The following is a 21,580-nucleotide window of genomic DNA, read 5'->3' on the forward strand; positions in this document are numbered from 1 at the left end:
ACACTTTTTTGTTTTCCTCTGAGTGATGCTTTAAGTATGAAGAGTACGCCTAGATGTTTGTCCTGTGCTCTCTGTGGTATTAGATTTCAAGTTGCACCATACGGACGTCCTGCAAATAGGTCGAAACTGGTCTGTGGTGACATTTTTTCCTGTACAATGGTCAGTAGAAGCTGAGCTATTCCTAGTGGACCAGCGCCAACCAACCAACATTAAGTTTCAAGAACAGTTGCTTATGTCCCCCTCACAGGTTTCAAAAAACATCTTTTTGCGCAATTTCATTTTCGGTTCCTACCAGATGTTCCTGACGCAAATCCGTCAAGCACAGTTTGTGCCCGAATTGTAATAATTTGGGGAGCTAATGGAGTCTGCAACCCAAATATGATTTGTTGGATTTAAAGCATGAACGGGGTGAAGAGTTGTCAAAGTGCAAAACTAATTGTTTGCATTTCTGACATTTTGCAAATATGTTGCTACTTGTTTCAGAAAAAAACAACGTATCAACTTAAGAGCACGTATGTCTTCTCATGAAGATCTCTAGTGTATCTGAAAGGTGTTGACAAAATACTTTTTTTTTAATTCCACCTACCAATCATGTAGGTGTCTTTCACTGAAGTGCAGCAGAAATAATACAGACATTCTTTGCAAACGAATACAGATCAGCTGCCAAGAAAAGAGTTTATCTTGCACTCTTCATAGAACCAGAAGAAGAGTGTGTTATTTTAATGACTTTCCAGACAGAAGAGGTAGTTCATATTTCTATTTTAATTTTGAATCTTTCTGCTAACCAAGAAAAATAAATTCCCGGGACAGCAATGAGGAGTGTTTTGACCTGGGGATTTCCCTCGCCTGCCTCTGTCTTTATGGTTTGTGGATATCCCCTTTTCTAAAGCATCTCACAATCTAATCATTCATAAACTTTACTCATTCTATTTTATTAACAACTTAAGTTGTTTTCTTTTTCATTTTGTTTCCGCATGTTACATCTTATTCGCCTACTCACCTTTTATTTGACAGCAGAAAATTCAAAGAAGCTTAGTTGTGAGGACCGAGACGAATGGGTGAACTGGTGAGGCGGGGTTCCCGAACCCAGGTGATTCTCTCACTTCTGGGATGAACATTGTTCTCATTGTATTCGTAAGGATTTATAAGGAAAGCTGCGACGAACCTGACTTTGAAGTTGCTTTATGATGTACCGATACGGAGATTATTGAAGAGCAGACTGGATAAAGGGACACTTGTCATGGTACATTATTCAGTCTGTAAATGTATTTTTCTCCTGCAGCTTCCATCTTTCTTTCTCATCGGCCTCCTACTTCGCATTTGCTTCTTCATTCTTCAACCCATAGGTATATTTTTTAGAAGGATATTGCCGAGTACTGAATGATTTGACCCAGCACAGTTTCCTCCCAGGAATTTCAATTAATTGTGTTCCTTCCTACATGCTTAAAGAAGCGGATTGGTTCATAAAAACACACATTGTTTATTATTTCTCCAGGTTTATATTTCAAACAATTGTAAGCATGCTTTTCATTTATGTGAACGTTGTGTTGAGTGTCACAATTTGGCACTATTTATTTTGTGGATTTATCAGTTTAAGGGTGTGTATTTGTACTTTCTAGTACATTTTCCAATTTGTAAATGTTTTCAACTTTTCTCTCTCAGTACAAGTTATTAAGGTGTGTGAAATTTGTGTAATTTGCACCTGCGCAATTATGCAAAATTTGAGAAAATAACACAAAAAGTATGCATAATCACATGAAAAACTATAAATGTATTTGGTACTATAATTAGCTAGAAATTCGTCATTATGCCCAAAATAGTACCACAAACCGCAGCCTCGGGCTTTGTAAACGTTAATGTTGTTCCCATGGGTTTGTGCTATATTTACACCATAAACGGCGAGTAAATACAAGAACACGGCATAATAGAGTAGTTTACAGAATTTTGTGTAATAAAGGTAACAAAGTATTACAAAAATGTTGCAAAATTATGCCAGTGTAGCAGAACTTTCGCCTGGGCCTACAAATTATATGGAGGATCTATGCTTTCCAAATATTAATCCATATTATTTTTCCAGTTTGAGTCTGTCAGTATCATTTTGAATTGTGTAATTGCCATTAGAAGCACGTATCTAATGATAGCAAGCCGTCAACTGAATATGTCATGCACCCAAACTTAATGCAAGTGATTTCAATAATTCTCAATCAACCTCATTATTGATTGTGACTCTTTTAATATTATTCCTTATTTTTAGCATCAATTCTCCCCAGAAAAACCGGGTTGAATCTGCTGGTTCACCCCATTTTCTCACAAAATATAGGTTAATATCTAACAAGCTAGCTATGTCAGTAACATTACACTTAACTGTCTGGGAGGCCGTCAAGGTCTTCACCAGAGTGATAATAAGCAAGCCCGGGGTCCTAAAAGATGTCAGACTGCAGGTGAAATGGAATTGGCTGTGTGAGAAAAGCAGAACATGGCTGACTGAGGTCATCACAGTGGGTAAGGTTAACAAACTATTAGTAGAACACCGGGAGCGGGCAGAACACAAAGAAAAATATTTAGGCAAATTTGCTATGGCATCCAGATACGAGAAAGGGAATGGCCCAGGAGGATGCTGGCTGAGATTGTCAGTTAAAGGGAATGGTCCAGGAGGATGCTGGCTGAGATTTTCAGTTAAAGGGAATGGCTCAGGAGGATGCTGGCTGAGATTTTCAGTTAAAGGGAATGGCCCAGGAGGATGCTGGCTGAGATTTTCAGTTAAAGGGAATGGCTCAGGAGGATGCTGGCTGAGATTTTCAGTTTTTTGTATAGAGATTCCTCGCAGTGTCAGCTATTCAAACCCAGGAGTGTACTAGACTGTCATCCAGGGAGGATATTTTTGATTTATTACACTAAATTATATTCTCCAAAGGTGTTTTGAGCGTGGAAGATTTTAAAAAATGTTTGAGTGATAAGTCTGTCACCTTGTTTGGGGATGTGTTTCCCAATCCTCGTATTGCTCCTGTGACAGTAGATTACATTCTTAAAGCAATAGAGAGCTTCCCTAGTGGTAAAGCACCTGACTCAGATGTGCTAACAGATGAATTGTAGAAAAACTACAAGGCAATTTTCTTATTTTTGGTTTGTAAGCTTTTTTCACTACCTTTCCTTAGGTGAATTCAGTCCTTGACAAAACTAATAATTACATCTGAAACTACCAGAAAATGGGCATCTAAACCATAAATTCAAAACGCTAACAGAGCTTGTGAATTAGCACCTCGACAAAGGACAAGGGGAAAAATACCAGGGATGGTTTTTGGTGATGCACTGTGGAAATACAGTACTGCTGCACTCAAACTAAAATGAGTTCTATAAACTGCAAACATAAACTCCTGCGTTTCAGATTTATATGTAGAATATACCATTTCAAAGTTACTATGAATACGTTTGACACTCAAGAAGTCCTGAGTGCTAGCAATGTTCCTGCAATACTGCAGAATTCTTACATCTTGCCTGGGGGTGCCCAGTGAGATTCTCCTTCTTGCATAACCTACATGAGCCTATAAAGGACATTATGGACTAAACAGTGGTGCCCACCCCTCCTATGTAGTCCTGCTGGGGCATACAGCCGAGCTCAGTGTCTGTTATGGAGCTTACTGCAGCTTATTGCTTTATTAATATTACTAGCTTAATGCATGGCCTGGCATGGCTGAAGGGACCCTTACTGAGGATGGAAGTCTGGATTCTGGATGCTGCACACTGAACTGACCCTGATGATTGTTTTGCCATGTCGTTGCCACCACAGAGTAAGCCCATGAATAAATAGGGTCCCCTGAGGTGGTATTTGGATAGTCAAGAGTAAAGTGAATCATGGCATTCACAATGGCATTGAAACTGAAATGCTGGTTTGATGGGCTTGTGGTTGCTGACTGTAGTATTTGTTACTGGGATTCGCTGAAATGGATGCTCAATGAATATACTTAGCGCATGTCAGGTTTAACACACTGTAACTAATACTGTTGCTTTCTGGTTGGTTTGGATCGGAGAGCGTTTCAGCAGTGCTGGATTGGAGTAAGTAGGAATTTGATACTGTTCAGAAATAATGGAGACAATAAATGATTTGCTATGTTCACTATTCCTTGCTCTGCCCTGCATACTGACAAGCAATTGCACTAGGTTGTTTGACTATTAAACCTAAAACTTTAAATAAGGTTTAAAAACAACTTTCTGTGGCATTACTGTTAATCCACACTCCCCTTCTTCCACTCATTCAAAGCTTTTTTTGGACTATTATTACTCTCTGTAAAACAGAAATCCTACCCTCTAAAGGCGCAATTACTCCATCATTTTATTGAACTAAGAAAGATATGTGCAATGTTGCGAGTGGTTCCTAAATGTTCTAATTGTGTTTAAAAAATAAACACATGATCTGTTGTTGTCATGAATGTTAAATAATATGCCATCTTATAGTTTTCTTTTTAGAGTATCTGAACTCAAAATAAATATTTTCCAAATAGTTATTGCGACAGAACTTCGCCCAGCCAAGAAATCTTACATAAATTCTCCACCACCTTCTTGGTATCACAGTTTTTTATACAAAATATTATTAAAATGAAAATTAAGAGATTTGTGTTAATTTCTTTATTGGAAGTTGTTTAGATTACAATCTGTTAGACAATGTCTATAGCATATGAGTCGGTTTAATAAACAAAGTTTACAACTCCATGAATATACAATTCGTAGACCATTAAAACACTCGTTATTGCAAGATAACGCGATGTGAATAGCCTGAGATATGCGATGTGGACCCACATAACTCACTTGGTTCAAAAACCTACAATCAAACACTGTGACATTCCCACACAGACATCATGCAAATGGAGCACCTATGTCATGAAATTGCATCATATAGGTGATACAATTTCCTTCTTTTGACAAACACATTTGACACTTAAAGCTAAGCTATTCTTTACTATACATCACATAGTTGGAACTTCAAGTGGAAACTTTAGAGATCTCCTAATCCCTATATTGCGACCCACACCCCCAAAGACACCTTAACAGAAAAAGCCTGTCAAAAGAGCACTGAAATGAAGCAGAATAGCAGTATTATCACATGAGATAGAGCCCTGGATTGTTGAATGTATGAGACTTTTTAATGAATCAGCATCCCCTTCTAACCTAGTGAGATGGGTTCCTGACACCAGCAGGTTTTGACGTAGGTTTGATACGGATTTTTCTCTGTTTCCACACAATAATTCTATGACTTCTTGCTGCTTGTAGTATTTTAAATTCCTTCGCAGTATTATTCTCTACATGATACTGTAAAAGGCAAAACATTAATCATAATCTGTCCCAATATGCCATAGGGGTGAGCTACAGACTGCCCTTGCTTTAAGCCAAAGGCACTAAAAGCAAAACTTGCAGCTTTACCTTTCCCATGACACGTATTGGCATACAAGACTCAGCATACTGCTGCCAGTGGCTTTTATATGCATAATAGGTTTTTATAGTACCTTCCACCAGTAGAGAGGGATCTCCTGGAACGCAAACACATAAAGGTAGTGGCATGTTTATCTATAGCTCCCTTACTTTTGGCTCCTTTGAAGATTGTAGATTTATTAAAGTTTTCAGGCCACAAAAACACCAGTCGCCATACCTAGGGAAATCATCCACAATAGCAGACAGTGGGATGCCTTTTAACCCCACATTACACACATTATTTTTAAACAAGCACTAGTGAAACGATGAAATAACAACTTGGGTCAACCTCAGGTGTTTCAGAAAAATGCTGCTATTGTGTGCTCAATGAAGGTGTAAGACAGCAGATTCTGAAAGCACTGAACACGCTACGGGCCTCATTTCATACTGTGCAGGAGCGCTGTATCAGTAATATCACATTAGGAATTGGCAATGGTCCAATAGTGCAGTGATTGTGAGGTGCAGGATAACCAAAATATAAGTTATCTCTAGCAGAGAAGGGAATCACTACCCGAATCTGGGACTATTTGTTTCAATGCCACTTTTGCCAGGTTTTTCTGGTAAATGTGTGGGAGGAAATTAACTGAAATGTGTTGTTCCATCACAAACCTGACTGGTGATTCAGCTGTTAAACATATTTACTCCCCAATCCAAATTAACATAACTCACATTGTGTGGATATAAGTGACTACGTTATTGATCATTTTAGTCCCTACTGATTTTTTTTACCCAGTGCAGTGTATATTTGACGGTTGGAATTGAGTATTGCTAATTATTCCTCATTTTTTTTAAAAAGTGGAGTATAGTAGGTACTTTAAATGTATATTGCTTGAAAGTGCAGATCTCTTAGTTGGGTCAACTGGCCTTTGCTACTAACTTCCCAACATGATTGACTTAACAGTGTTACTTGGGTGGGTGGTTTCTTAAGATGACTGACTGATCATTGTCACTAGCTGGTTTATTAAGAAACAGGGCTGAATTTTGTTAGAGATTCACATTTCGAGAAGGCTGTAAAGACAAGCAAAGAATTTAATCTAGGCTCATATTTCACGGCATCTGTGACCCTCTTGAAGGAGCTCCCACTTCCTTAAATTCTTCCTTATGTGATATCCCAGCATGCAACACAACAATTTTGCAAATAAACCATCATCTCAATAACTGAGGACATTTGCCTGTTTTTTAATACAAAAAAGAGAGACCCCCATTGTATCACAATGATGTTTACAAAACGGGCAATCATTACAAAAAAGCACAATCATATAAACAGCTGTCGTTGAGTAAAGAAACCAGCTGCCAGGTCATCTTGCACGATTATTTGTGTGTCAGAAGGTGTATGCATATTCAAATTTAAAGTATTATGCATGTACGCCTGTGTGCTCCTGAGAGTGCTTCAGGGCTGAACCTTTTCTGGATTCTCTGGGTTTTCTTCTTCTCGACTTCGGAACCGGCGTCCGATCTCGTCGGTGAACGCTGAGCAGCAGGGTTTCTAGAAGAAAGAAGGAATGTGTTAGTAGGACACCTGTTGTTGTTTTTTGAGAAAAATTGGAAGCTGTGCTGCATGACTTTAGATGGCAAGTAAAGAAGAATTTTCGACTTCCTTCCTTGATCCTGCCTAACCTGTGCCCCATCACTCTGAATTTACTACTGCCGGTCTGGGTGCCCTCTTCAGACTTTGAATTAAGAGAGAAATAAACAAAAAGGGGACAAAGGAGACGGAGGAGAATGAGAAGAAAGGACTTGACAAAGGGAGAATGCAAGGGTGCATGATATAAAGACAAGTAGGTGAAAGAAACAGGAATGCGAAGCAATGAAATGTAGGCAGCCTTTGTAGTTGGCAAACCCGGCATTAAGGTAGTAGGAATTAAGGTCCTAAGAAATACTTTGCATTCCTGTACTAATTTAGTTAGTTATTTATTTTTTCAAAGTATGCCCTGCAGTGTTTTGGGAAAAAAGCATTCTCTGAACGAGCACCACCAGCACTGGAACAGTCCCCCCACTAATAAGGCCACCATAGTCCATGGAAACAATCCACCATTTGGCAGGGTAGTCAAAATAACTGAATAACAATCCACCCATTAACAGCACAGCAAAGGGGTATCAGGTTGACAGGTTATCTACAGCCCAACAACCAGTATGGTAACCCACCCATGTAATGCTAACCCATCAGAAACAGTCTATCCACTGACAGAATACGAAACCTGCTAACAGAACAGCCACAACCATCTGTCAACCACCTCTCTGGCAGATCAGTCTGAGTTTCAAGAGAATAACCCATCAACTGACTGGTAAATACTGATTATTCAACAGCCAACCTTTTTGCCGACGAAGCTTATCTGGCTATCAATTGACCAAGCTACAAACTGGTAAAACAGCCCTAACTATCAAGGAACAACCACACCCATAACAAAAGCATCATTGAGCATTGTGATAAGAATCAACACACATTGCAGCCTGGTTATCTGGTGAAACTCCCACCACTTACAGCCTGATTGACAGAAGCGACACAAAGAGTCCAACACAGAACCCATCCTCTAATAGATAAACCTAGCCATCAGGAAGCTAATTCATACACTGACAGAGCGACTCCTCTATCACAAGAAAAACAAGGTATTCACGAACAGGAAAATCACACATATTCATTATCAGCAGCCACCATCTTCTTGAGAACAACACATCCAGCTATATATCAGCTGTAATAATTAGTAGAGCAAACCATCCATAGTAAACCATCCATTGGTAGAACAGTAAGGGGCAGATTTATGGAAAGTGGCACTGCACCGAGTACAGCGCCACTTTCCCTGTGCCCCTTAGCACCTCCCTACAGCCACCATGTGTACGCCGTATTTAAAATACGGCGCACCATCGAGCAGGGTAGGGGGCAATAGCATCATTTCTCATGATGCTATTGACATACTCTTCAGGAGTACTGCCGAAATATTGGCACTACTCCTGCAGAGTACAGAGGGCCTCATTCTAAAGAACAGAAGTCCCCTTTTAACGCCTGCTCTTGAGCAGGCAGTAAAAGTGCTGTAAAAAAATGCCATTTTTCCGGCCCCCCTTACTGGGGAACGCCCCCTTTGCATACATTATGCCCTGAGCAGGCATAACGTAGTGCAAAGGGTTAGAGAGTGGCGGAATGCGTGCATTGCGCTACCCTCTAAATATAGTGCAGGGATTTTGGCCTCGTTGGGACACAGTAACGTTAAAAAAATGACATTAATGTGGTGCAAGGTGGCGCTAGAGCATTATAAATATGCTCCTAAATTCATTAAAGAAATAGCCAATCCACACCAGGCAATCCATTGACTATCAAGCAAATATGTCACCCCAACCTTTAGGAGATCAGCTCACTCAGTGGCAAGGTTGTCACAGATGAACACATGAATAACCTAATCATTGACAGGACAGTTCTGATCTCCAGGAGAATAGCACATTCATGGAAAAGCAACTTGTCCATTAAGACACAAATCCAAACCAGAATATGGCAACTCTCACCCTAGGAGACCACTTGGTTCACTCTCAGATTAGCCTAATATATGGCGAGAAATCCACCCACAGGCAGGGCTTAGCCAGCCCTGGGCTTTAAATTAGGCCTAGGTATACCCTGAAAAGAGAAAATGCAAATTACTCAGTTTTAATGTGCAGGAAATCAGAGAACTCTCCTTTGAGGTATGAAAATCCCTGCTGCAGCGTCCATGTGATATCCTGCCTTTCATATTTCTCACAATATTATACCAGGTATGAGTTACCATGCAGAAGACTCATTCCACTATTAATATGACAGTTGCTCCAAATGATTTTATCTTTTGCTTCAAAGCGTATTGCTAGTCTCTGGGATGTTTGATCATTAGGAGAATAACCAATGCACTGAGAGGCTGACTTTGATAATCAGGAGAACAACACACGCCACCGGCGAGCCCAAACACCAGCTGAACAATGCACCCACTCTCAGGGCAGCTTCTTTCACTGTAAGAATGATCCATCTTCTTACACATTGGTCCAATTGTTTGTCTAAGGCCAATAAAACATATACCAGCACAACAGGAGTGATTCCTGAGTGAATGAACTACCAGCTGAGAGGATATCTGTGTCCCCTTGGAGGACAAACCCCTATTTATATATAACAGTGCTGAGAATTAGGACAGCAACCTATCCATCGATATTTATAGCAGTAAGAATAATGGGTAACCCACAGATTGGATAGAATTCATTTCAGTAGAAAACCCCTTGACTATCAGGACAGCCACTGACCAGCAACAAAGCAAACCACCCACTGAAGGACTGATAAAAAATTAAGGAAATGATCCGTCAATTAATGGATCAGATCATCGACTGAACAAGCCATTTGTTGACAGGGTATCCCTAACCATTAGTAGGACCACTCAAACCCCGAAAGTGGAAGACTGACAACCAGGAGAACATGCCATAGAATGACACAGCACACCTGAACATATGAAAAACAATTAATTCACGAAGGCCCATATTTATAGGAAAATGAAGGAGCGCAATGCTGCACCAAAATTATCAGTGCTGTGCTCCGTCATTTTCACAACACAAGGATGCACCGTATTTAATTGAATACGGAGCACCCCTGTGTTGTCCCCTGTGCTGGCACTAAATTTATCTGCCAACCCAGGCATCCTTGTACCATCGTGCAAGGATGTCTGCATTGAGTGGTGTGATTGTTTATGTGCGGGAAGGTGTTCCTGCCTGCAGATAAACAATCAGTAATTGTGATTTGGCACTTTTGTGTGTGCTGCATTCTGCAGCACACACAGAAGTGCCAAAGTGTCATTTTCAAACAATTTTGCATGTGCAGGAAGGGAAACCTTCTTGTACATAAACAATCATTTCTGGCATTTTGCTCTTTCTATGTGTGCTGCAGAATGCACCACACATAGAAAAAACAAAAATCGAGGAGGGATAAAAGTATTCCTCCTTGTTGCGCCTTACTAAAGCCACCACTTGGGTGGCATTAGATTTTGGCATTGCCTCAGGTTTACGAAAGTTTGTAAATCTGAGGCAGCTTCAAAATGCAATGGGTGTTTGTGTGGCATGCCTACAGCAACACCCATTGCACGCCCCTTCCATGCAAAGGGCTGCGTGTGAAGGGGTTGTAATAACAAGTTGGCGTTAAGCCAAAAAATGTGGCTTAACGTCACCTTGTAAATATGGCGCAGGGCAATGCGCCACCGGAGCGTCATGAAAAGTGATGCTCCGGTGGCACTAGGGGCTCTTAAATATGTCCCTAAGAATGCAGCTCTTACCATTGTCAGAATACCAAAACCAATGACGGGGATGCAGGGGCATGATGAGACTAACTCAACCGGTGGCTTATATTTTATGTTTTCAGTTCTCGTACTTTTAGGGTTGAACCATTGCCGAAGGCTGGTGGAGCACTATACAAACATGTACATTTTTATTACAAATAAAGCAAACAGAAATGAATATAAAACTAGTACAATCAAATATTACATTAGTAATAAACTGAAAACAAAGGAAGAAGGAATGACAGAATCAACAAAACAACTGTTGATTTTGAAAGGTTTTCTAAAAGATTGGAGAGTAGCAGCAAGGCTGTTTGAAGAGGAAAGGGAATTCCAAAGCCTGGAAATGGTTAGTGAAAATGCTTGGTGGTCTGTGTATATTTTTCCAAAATAGAAGGAGATAAAGAGAGGCAAGTGACTTGTTGTGAGTGATGCTCATTCCTACAGAAAGCTTAAGTTTAGACACCTGGGGCCACATCAATGGCCTGGTTTGCGTCTCTCTTGTACCACTCAAATTGGTGCAAGAGCGACGCAAACCTTAGGTGAGATTTATGAAGCCATGCAAGGCCACCTTGTGTGACCCTGCGTGGCTTCATAAATCTCGAATAATGTAATGCAGCACAAATCAATGTGTCACATTACTTTGCACCAAATGGCGTTTCTACAGGTGTTGCGTGACATATAGAAAGAGGAAAAAGCCTCTCAGGATTGTCACATAACTCTGCATGCAACTACAGGCATCCTTGCACGAAGGTGCAGGGGGCCTGCATTGGTGCTAGGCTGCCAAAAGGGCACTAGCGCAGGGGGAAAGGACAGGAATGTGCTGTATTGGATAAATACAGTGCATTCCTGCCCTTTCCCTGTGACATAGAGCTGCACAGCAAGATACCTTGCTGCACTGCCTTGCACCACAAAGCACGTAAATATGGGCCCAAATGACTACAGTGGTGCAAGATAAATACTTTATGAGTACTGCGAACAAGCTTAAATTAGCTGTGGGCTTCTACAACTAATACAGAGGCCCACATTCTCAAAGGTTTATCATTCGTTTAGCATTGCTTCTGTAATGCTAAACAGATGTGAAACTTTTTTTGGCATTCACAAACCAACGCAAATCGGTGTTTGCGTTGGTTTGTGTGGCAAACGGTGCAAAACAATGCTGTGCATTACTTTGTTGAACATTTGCAATATTGGAACTGTTGCTTTGAGAGAAGACTATTGGGAACATATCTGCAGATGAACCTCCTGCTGTTGAACGTAGAGATAGTCTACGTTTTTTCTGCTAATTCTTGAACTGTTTGTCAGACTGGAACCTGTGTGTACCTAATACAATGTTTTGTAGCACAGCGCATTTGTAAAAGAAACTAACGTGTGGATCATGCATGTGTTCACAGGGTGCTCTCTCGATTTGCTTTGGCTTCAGCTTCACCTTTTGACTTGATACTCATTATATCGACCTTGGGTTCATTGAGTCATTACAGATAGTTGCCCCAGTGGCAGTCCGATCCCACATGGATCTTGAACGCATGGAGTTATCCATGGCCGGTTCCAGGGGTGCAGCAGAGTCACCCTTTCCTCATAATTTGTTTCTTCTCATTGCCAAACTGTACTTTATGTTGTAGTCAACGCATTTAGAAGTATTTAGGAACCCTTTGTGATGAAGGTAGTCTTAAAGTCCCTGAAAAAATTGACCATGGTTGAAATCTTATGCCTCCAAAAAACTCAATGCCTAAAATTACAAATTACAAAACATCCTTAGAAAAGCGGGAGTAGGGCTGTGTATTTGCATCGATCTGCCATGAGAACTGAAGATAAAAAATTAACATTAGAATTTTTCAAAACTGTAATTACTTTTTGGAAGCGAGAGCACCAATTGTCAAAGCAGAGCAGCAGTGCCCGGCAGCAAATCTGTTCATTTTTACTGAAAATCTCACAGTTGCACCACAACGTCTGTTTGGCGGCTGACGATCAGTTAGATTCTGTCAAAATATTTATCACTGTACAAAATTCTCAAACCGGGGTGTCCTACCAACGCTTAATGTGCATGAAAAAGAGCACAGAGCATGAACGTTTTTCCTGGGAGCCAAATTGTGACGCTGTTGAAAACTGAGTAGTTGATTACTAAGACTTTACAACTCATGCCACTTTTTCCCACCAACATACACTTCTTGTCTCGTTGTCTCATCTTGCAGATACCTGCTTTCTCCGTTTGGTACCTTTTTTACTATCTTCCTCTTCTTCCAACGTTCTCCCTTTTCTGCCTTTTACTATCTTTGAGATAAAGTCTGATGATGAAAAATGTGACTAGCAAACCACTGGTGCAATTTAAACCATGTGTCCTATGTTGGTTCAGAACCGACACATCCATGCTGGATATTCATGTAAGATATATTTACATATAATCCATTTAAAATTAACTATTTTGCTATCAGCGGTTATCCTGAAACTTTGGCATAGATTTGACCCTCCAGCATCTGTGTTGCATACCCTTGCTCTAAAGGAAGGTTGGTCCACTGGCGCCTGATGAGTATTTGTTATGAAGGTGGTGGCTTACCTTTTGCTCTTCTGCAGTGGCCTTTGCCTTAAATGCAAGCTCCATCAATGACACAATCACAGCCAGAGCAAGACCAATCGACAGAATCAGGAAGAGTCCACCAAGCGTCTGCGGCTGCAAAGGACTGTATCCTGGGCTGCTTTCTTTGGAACAAGAGCCTCCCCACCACTTCTCACGCAGGTAATCCAAGTGGCCAGACTCACTCATTTGCAAGATGGCAATAGACAAGGTCTCGGTCCAGGGAGAACCTGGAAAGAGAAAAAAGGTACAGGGAGTCACACAATAAATTCATGTTAATCCAGAAGCTGTCGAAAAAAGCACAGAGCCATATGTAGTGTTACATGCAATATTGTGGTTTATATGCTAATGCAAACTTTAACCACATTGTGCATAGCTCTTGGTGACATTTATGTCTTAAAACTCTTGTACACTATGCCTATTGCTACATTCCATGTAAGACACTGTACAGTGCTTATGCTTTCGATCATTATCATAATGGAGACCTGTGTCAGCCAGCTATCAGGGCATGCAAAAGCCCTAATTGGCATGCACTATGAATAACCTATGGCCCTTTTGAGATAGAAAGGTGGGTGAGGGATCACCATATGGCAATACGAAAATATTGCATCTAATATATAGACTATGGTTATATTTTCATAGTACATACATGTGAAGTTAAGAAGAGTAAATAAAAACTCGTTTTATTATGATACTCACCTTGACAATATAGTCAAAGGCGATATAGTGGATGCAATATTTTCCTAGCTTGATATAATTTTACCTGTGTTATAATGGCATATTACAACCTGCAAACCATTCAACTTCTACCATATTCAAACATACAAGTTGAGCTGTTTTAAATTTGGTACAGGGATGATCTATATGTGATAGAGTATGTAGGAGACATAGGGTGGTCTGGCCCCATGGTACCAGACTTGCAAGTTGTTGCTTTAAGAGTTTGCACTCAAGTAAACCCAAGTTGGTTTGGCAAATGTTTATATGACTAACATGGAAACAAGAGCCAAGTGCAATCATAATCCTACCTAGCTGCCAAGTGGTCTCATATTAGTTGTTGATATCTTCTGCCAGTACATGTTTATTTTAGTTAACAACTTGTTGTATTATTGGATTTGTAGTTTGGCATTTAGCCATGTAAGTGCGGGCTGTAAAAGTCCCAGCATGCTAAGTGCCATTGGCTAAAAAGCCTGAACAATTTCAAGGTATTACAACTTTGGAAAGTGTCACTTGGCAGCTATGACATAAAAATGTATCAGTCTACCAGTACACAACATTTGTGTGCATGTCGTTATTTTTCTCTCTATGGTTGTTCTAGAATACTAGGGATCAGTACAATGTATTATCTGGAATTGTGTAGCTTCCATACAAGGGAGTCAAAGGTCTGTTACCAAAATACAATTATAAATAGCAACCTGAACACATAGCAGCTTCACAATATCAACTTGCACTATATTGTCAAGGTTAGTTGATAGAGATTTAGAATCGTCAATCTATACTTCCCTGTCTATGCTTACCATGACAATATCGCAGTAGACATTACTTTGGATTCTATACAGCGCAGATAGATATTTCTGTAGTCAAAAGTTTCACATGAAACCCAGACTTATGTTATAATACTTCACCATCTAAATTTCAACTTTGTCATTAAGCATTCCATTGGCTTGTGAGAGTACATCCCTTATTTAACCTTATTCACCTAAATGAGAAGCTCCGATGCTCTTACCCAATGAGGCAGCAATGCCGTATCCTCTTGCTCCAATCACTTCTGGGGCTCGCATTAAGGAACAATCTCTGGCCACAAAAAGGTCCTGCATGACAGATTCACCAATGAAAGCGTAGTTGGACTCTTTCACCCGTTGTAGTCCCTCACTAACAGTTCTGACCATCACATATTCTTTCCGTCGTTCCATATACTCATAGATTATACGGTACGTTGGATTCTTGGAAGTCTAAATAATGGACAAATGTAGAAAAATGGATAAGGACTAAGTGCTCGCTATCATGCAGGTTCAAAAGTTTTACAGTTATTAGAAACGGGGGTTCTACTATTTTTGTGACCATGCAATAGTTTGAGGGATTTATTGACTGTCTCCTCAGAACATGAGAAAAAAAGAACAACATTTTCCACCAATTTAAGTTTATTTATATTATTCATGTGTTAACATACTTGTTTAAGTTTCTTGCAATACATAGATCAGGCAAAATTAGTGAGAACTTTTAGGCACCCAGTATTTAATTTATTCAAGAAAAACTAAGCAGGGGGTGAAAAACTTTAGTGTCAGAGCAGTAGCTGATGAAAAAGTAATGCCATCGACACAAGATAAACACAAAATCAGAGATATCGGTCCAATGCATAAGACAGTATTTCCACAAGTATATTCTTTCAGAGTGACCATTGTGGAAAGACTAAACACATGATTTTGAGATGTTGGAAATATACATATGATACAACTTCATTACAAAAGGTAGAACGAGGTATGGGGTCTCCCCAAGAGACTGCAGACCTGTTGAAACCCCTCCAATAAAACGGTACATATTCTAAAAGCACTGCTCCCTAGTAGGAAGCTGGATATGTGGGATGAATGTTAACTAGATATACCGTGTAAAGAGTCCAGGGGTTCCCCAGTGAGAGGACAAGAGCATGCTATGCAATCCCAGAGTGCTCTATTGAAAGGTAGTGTGGTTGAGCAGCCTTAGGCTTAATACAGAGAAGTGTGAGGCATCCACAAATGCCCAAATAGTCAATAAATGAAACTCACGATTCAAGAATAAGATCCACACCAAATTACAAAAATAGCAGGTATCTTTATACATATTTAGGCATCAGCAAAAAATCTGTCAGTTAAGTACGTTTTTAAATATAAATTCTTATCACTTTAAAAAGCGGGCACAGTGCAATTTCTGAGTTCTGCAATGTTATCCTATGGGAGAAAAAACAAGTTCTGCAAACAGGTAGAGTACAACGAATTAAAAGACCCATCTCCAGGAGTTAAGGTGAGTGGTGGGCAAAGTCCAGGGCAGCACCAGCAGTACACCACCAGCTGCACAAGGGCAAAACAGTGTCAGGTGCCCAATGGGTTTCAATGGAGAACAGTCACTGTGAAAAGAGGCTGCAGGCTCCGGTCAGGAAGCCAGTCAGGCTGAACCAACAGTGAGGCTCAGGCCTCCCAAAGGTCGGCGGCAGGTAAGCACCTTTGATCTTCTTCTCCAAAGCTAAGGGGCGATGGGTGCAGTGGTGTCTTAGGTGTCATATTTTTCTCACCAGAGCGGTCATGGTAGAGTGAGGCTGTGTGCAGAGGCTGCAGGCATTGTTGAGGAGTTCAAGAAGGGTGAAACCATGATCGACTTTGACTCTGTAGGGCTGGGGAACCTTGTTGGCGCTGGTGGTCCACTTCAACGTGTGCAGTGGTGGCTTCAGGTGTTGGAATTTGGCGGTCTGGAGGCTTCAGAGTCCTTTCTTTGGAGTTTGGAGAACATGTCCACTGTTCACGGGAGGTGTTGAGATTTTTTTTAAGACAGGCAGTCTTCCCAGGTTTCTCGAGTCACAGCTGCACGATGAGTGAACTTTGGTGCAGATTTCAATGAGGGATGCAGACAGACTGGTGGGGTTGGTACCAGGTCAGCTGCTCTTCCTCTCTCCTTTTGCAGCTCTTCAGTGTCCTTGATCTTCTTAGTTCATCAGGATATGCTTCTCTGGTGCCAGGTGCTCCACTAAATACTGAATTTAGGGGCATTTCAGGGAGTGTAGCATAGTAGCCAATGGGCTACTTACTCCTGTGGTCTCTACACCCTCTATACAACCACTTCCTGTGAGAGGTGGGCATAACCTCGTTCCAGAATTCCTAAGTCTGTCAATTCCAAGATGGCAGATTCTGAAATGTGGTGTCTATATCAAGCAGCTCAACTTAGGGGTGAGACTGACCCAAGGGTTTAGTTCTCTGAAAACTAAATTTCCCGCTTGTCCAGGTGACAAATGGTCCCTGGGGCAGAAGGGTTCGGCATCTCCCTTGTGAGGAAAGCCAGATCTGCATATCAAGGGTGGTGGGCTTCTTTGATGCTCCCGGCCTTTGAATGCAGATTAGCATGTCATCCTGTTGGGTGAGGGTGTGTGATACCCCTCCCAGAGCAGACTTTGTAGCTGACCACTCGAGAGCGAAGGCTTTCAACGTTGAGGGTCAGACTCTTGTCTAGAGGTGGCAGGCTAGCTCAAACTAGTCAGCAAGCACACCTAAGGTGCCCTCTGGGTGCATGTATTGATACATCTATCACTGTCATCAGTGTGGATTTATCAATACAAGATGTTTGATACCAAACATCCCAATCTTCAGTGAAGCCATCATGTATCTGGGGAACTTGTATTGACCAGTGTCCAGCATATGCATTTAAAATGGCTTCCCTGCCCACTTACTATGTTTAGGAATTGCCAAAGACATAGCAGGGGCATAGCTGCAGATATGCCCTCATATGTAATATAATGCATCCTGCCTTAGGGTTGTAAAGACTGCTTTAGGGGTGACTTGCATATTTTGCATGGAGTATTAGGGGACATGGCACTCTGGTTGTGTGCCATGTCGTATTTTCACTCTTGTCTGCACCACAACACACGGCCTGCAATGGAAGCCTTTCAGCAGGTCCCTTACGTTGGCACAATTCATGCAGCAGCCCTTAGGGACCCTCTTTAGTATCTCAGGCCCTAGGTACCAGTGGTACAATTTACTATTACCGACAGGCAGTGCTAAAGGGTTTTCCAATTGGGAAAACAATTGTAGAGTTTTGGGAAAGGGATCTGGCACTGGGGCCCTGGTTGGCAGGAACCCAGTGCACTTGCAGTTGAAATCACATCAGGTACCAGGACAAAAGTGGGGGTAACCATGTCAAAAAGAGGTACTCTCCTACATCCCTTTATCAAAAGCCAACGACCAGACAAAGCATAACTAGGAGTACACAATCCACAACATGTTTCAGTAGATAAAACCAAATTGAAAAAAGCTGTACTTTTTGTGCTCTGGCATCAAAGGATGTATGAAACTGGAGAAGGTATAGAAATCCCTCTTACTCTGAGGACCAGTGGGTGTTTTCTTGAATTAGGTCTGTTGGTTGTTCAGGACAATGCTTGTAAGATGGTAATGACTGTAAAGAGCCTGACAGATGGATCACTCAATTATTTTAAAGACCACCTTGCAGCTTTTTCTTCATACTTAGACCATACGTATGCTTACTGTCACATTGGGCTCGCCATCTTGTGATACCCACAATACTTGCAAAATGCAAATTGAACATTGGCTTAATCCACCTACAATCATAATGAAAAATTTTTGGCATATCATTTGCTTGTCTGACATTGAGCGATAATGGTCAGAAATACCATATACTATGTAACTCATACAAGAAGGATGAATGTCTAATACATGTGTGCCTTTTTCTTGATTTGTGTATCAAAGACCCAATTGTGTACTGCCAGTTATAGATTCTCATCTTGCCATCTCGCTACCATGCTGAATGCTGAAATATTTATTTCAAACATACCCCCATATTTATACTTGCAAATGCAGTTTTGCGTCAAAAAGTATAGCTCCGGCTTGCGTCATTCCAGAGTGCCAGCCGGGCGCCAAATTTATGGAATCTTGCAAGCCGGCGCAAAGGGTGTGATAACATCTGAGAAAATTATGTCAGCTGGTTGGGGGTGGTGGGATGGGGGTAGAGGGTTTTGCACCAAAAAATGACACTAGGCTGGTTAGAGGCAAAAAAAATGCCTTTAGCTAGCCTAGCATCATTTCCTGACACAAAACCATCCATACCACATGACTCCTGTCTTATAAAAGACAGGAGTCATGCCCACCACCCCAATGGACAGCACAGGGGACAAGGGTCTACTGGGCATTGTCATTGCACCAAGTGACATGTAGAGGGGCCCATTTCAGGGCCCCTAAAGGCACTCCAAAAATGTTTAAAAAAATACTTACCTCTACTTACCTCGGATGGGGTCCCCATCCCCTGGTGTCCCTCCGGTGGGTTTGTTCCTGGGACTTGGGGAGAGCAGCTGTGGGCTCTTTCAATGGTGTTTGACCATGGAAATGGGTCCACAGGTCCTCTAAAGCCTGCTCTGACCCAGGCGTTAAATAATGGCGTTAAGCAGGCTTAGCGCCATTATTTAGGTCCGCCTCCCCGTGCACCATTTTTGCATGGGAGGAAAATAAGGGGCTTTGAGTCATTTTTTGGACACGAACGCCTACCTTGCATCTCATTGACGCAAGAAGGTTTCACGCATCTAAAAAAATGACTTTAACTCCAATATTTTGACGCTAGACTGGTCTAGCATCAAAATATAACTATGGAGTTATGTTTGCTCTGAACTCTCGTAAAAGAAATTGACACTAATGCAGCGCAAAGAAGGTATAAATATGCCCCATAGTTTTTCTCTTCACCTTGACTGTCTCACTGGCTAGAGGGAAATGGTCGTTATTAAAAGAATGGAACCAAGCATGGATATTTGGATAGTAGGGACTTCTAGGCATGTATCACTTACTCAATGATCTTATATATGGCCTCATTACACTTCTGCCTAGTAGCCCTCTGTATCATTGGCATGAGGTTCTATGTCACACCATTCCTCTCCAATTTAATTTTTCACCCACCCTGGAGGCAGAGAGGGCCAGATTTACATGGCCGTAGCTGCTCATAGCGCCATATTAGCGTCATTTTTATTGATGCTTGTGTGGCGTTAGGGAGGCCATTCTTTTTTGCCATCTTTACAAAGTGGTGCAATGCTTGCACTGCGTGACTTTGTGACCCCTTACACCACATTATGCCTGCGCCAGGCATAATGTATGGAAGGGGCCGTTCAGGCAGTGGGAGGCACGTTAAAATGGGGCAGTTGAATTTACAACATTTCACTGTGCCATTTTTAGCATCATTTTTAAAGCCTGCTTAGCATAGGTGTTAAAATTATGCACGCATTACTTTCAATGGGCCTCCCTTTACTTTGCCATTATTTGTGGCGCTAATCCTGCAAAGTACAACAATAGCATCAACATTATGACGCTATTGTCCTAACGCGAGCCATGGTGCACCGTATTGTAAGTATGATGCTACCAAGGTGTTGTTAGGTACCGGTAGGTGGGGGGGCACAAGAAAAGTGGCGCATCACAGCTGATACGCCACTTTCTTGTAAATCTGGCCCAGAGTACTTTCATGCTCTATTTGTAGTGGGCTTGGTGGCTCTCACACCTTCCTTAGAGCTGAAAGGAACAAGGGTGTGTGGCAGACGTGTAAGGGTCTAAGCCTTCAGCATCTCTCATAGAACAACCAAATATCTCAGATGAATCTTTGCCCTTCTGGATGATTGATTTGTGTCAGCTCCTACACTCTGGCCTATGAAGTGGAGTCCTACATGTGTCCTGTTTCCCCCACATAGGTTGGTAGATCTATAGTGGTGCCACCACGTGCTGCCCCCTTACTGTTCAAAGAAATCCATCAATACTGAGTACAAGCAACACATTTCTGCCTATGGACTTGCTCTTGGCTGCTGAGACAGTTTCAAGCAGACAGTTAGAGGATGCTTAGTGCTGTCTAACTCAGTCCTTGTGTGCATGGAGATCCAGGCCTCTCCTTCCTGGTTAGGCCATCTTCAAGGTAAGACACTTCAGGAAAGAACTACTCTGCAGGACCACCTTTTTGAGCGAACGGAGCTGAATCTTGCACAGAGGTCCTTGACGCTCCCAACATGTTACAACTTAAAACGCGTAACTATAAGTTAATTCAAGTCACTCACAAAACTGTTGTACTGGTATAATACCAATCAATTGCCAGGAACACTGCCATTCTCATCACATGCACCAGGCACATGGTGCACGTGCTGTTCTCTGACATCCTGAAAACACCCAGAAAAATATCCCATCTATCACCTTGGCACTCTTTTGAGGGCAACAGGAAAGCTGCACTTCAACAGCTGTTTAGCAACTGAGACCTGGTTTCCATACAAATATTCTTCGTAGGGAACCAGTCGCTATATACGACACTCTTAGAGATGTCTTTAAAAACAAAAAATGACCAATGACTACTACTCAATTTGCACCAATATAACTTTAAATAAAAGTGGAGTCAAGTTTATAAGGTTTGTTCTGGGCATGTTCTTTTGATGCATCAAAGTCACTGGCTTTTGTTGAACACAACACCTGTCTTGAACTGCCAAAGACCACATTCCACTGACGCCTCACTGTAACTAGAGTGAAAGAAAAGAAGAAAGAAGAAAGGTTTTCCACAATTCCTTCAAATACTA

At 41.4% G+C, this 21,580-nt stretch overlaps 1 protein-coding gene across 1 annotated transcript in view; it reads right to left on the reverse strand.

Annotated features, from left to right (window-relative positions):
- Nucleotides 1–4,608: 4,608 nt before the first annotated feature.
- The window catches only part of LOC138300996 (glutamate receptor U1-like), a 229,767-nt gene continuing 212,795 nt past the window's right edge, over nt 4,609–21,580 (reverse strand). Inside the window, exons 10-12 of the mRNA XM_069240982.1 lie at nt 15,026–15,251; nt 13,285–13,532; nt 4,609–6,949 (exon numbers count right to left, since the gene is read on the reverse strand). Coding sequence (XP_069097083.1) covers nt 6,854–6,949; nt 13,285–13,532; nt 15,026–15,251 — 570 coding nt within the window. The 3' untranslated portion in view covers nt 4,609–6,853. The remainder of the gene's footprint in view (nt 6,950–13,284; nt 13,533–15,025; nt 15,252–21,580) is intronic.

This window comes from Pleurodeles waltl, chromosome 6 (genome assembly GCF_031143425.1).
Source record: "Pleurodeles waltl isolate 20211129_DDA chromosome 6, aPleWal1.hap1.20221129, whole genome shotgun sequence".
In the NCBI taxonomy this organism is placed as follows: domain Eukaryota; kingdom Metazoa; phylum Chordata; class Amphibia; order Caudata; family Salamandridae; genus Pleurodeles; species Pleurodeles waltl.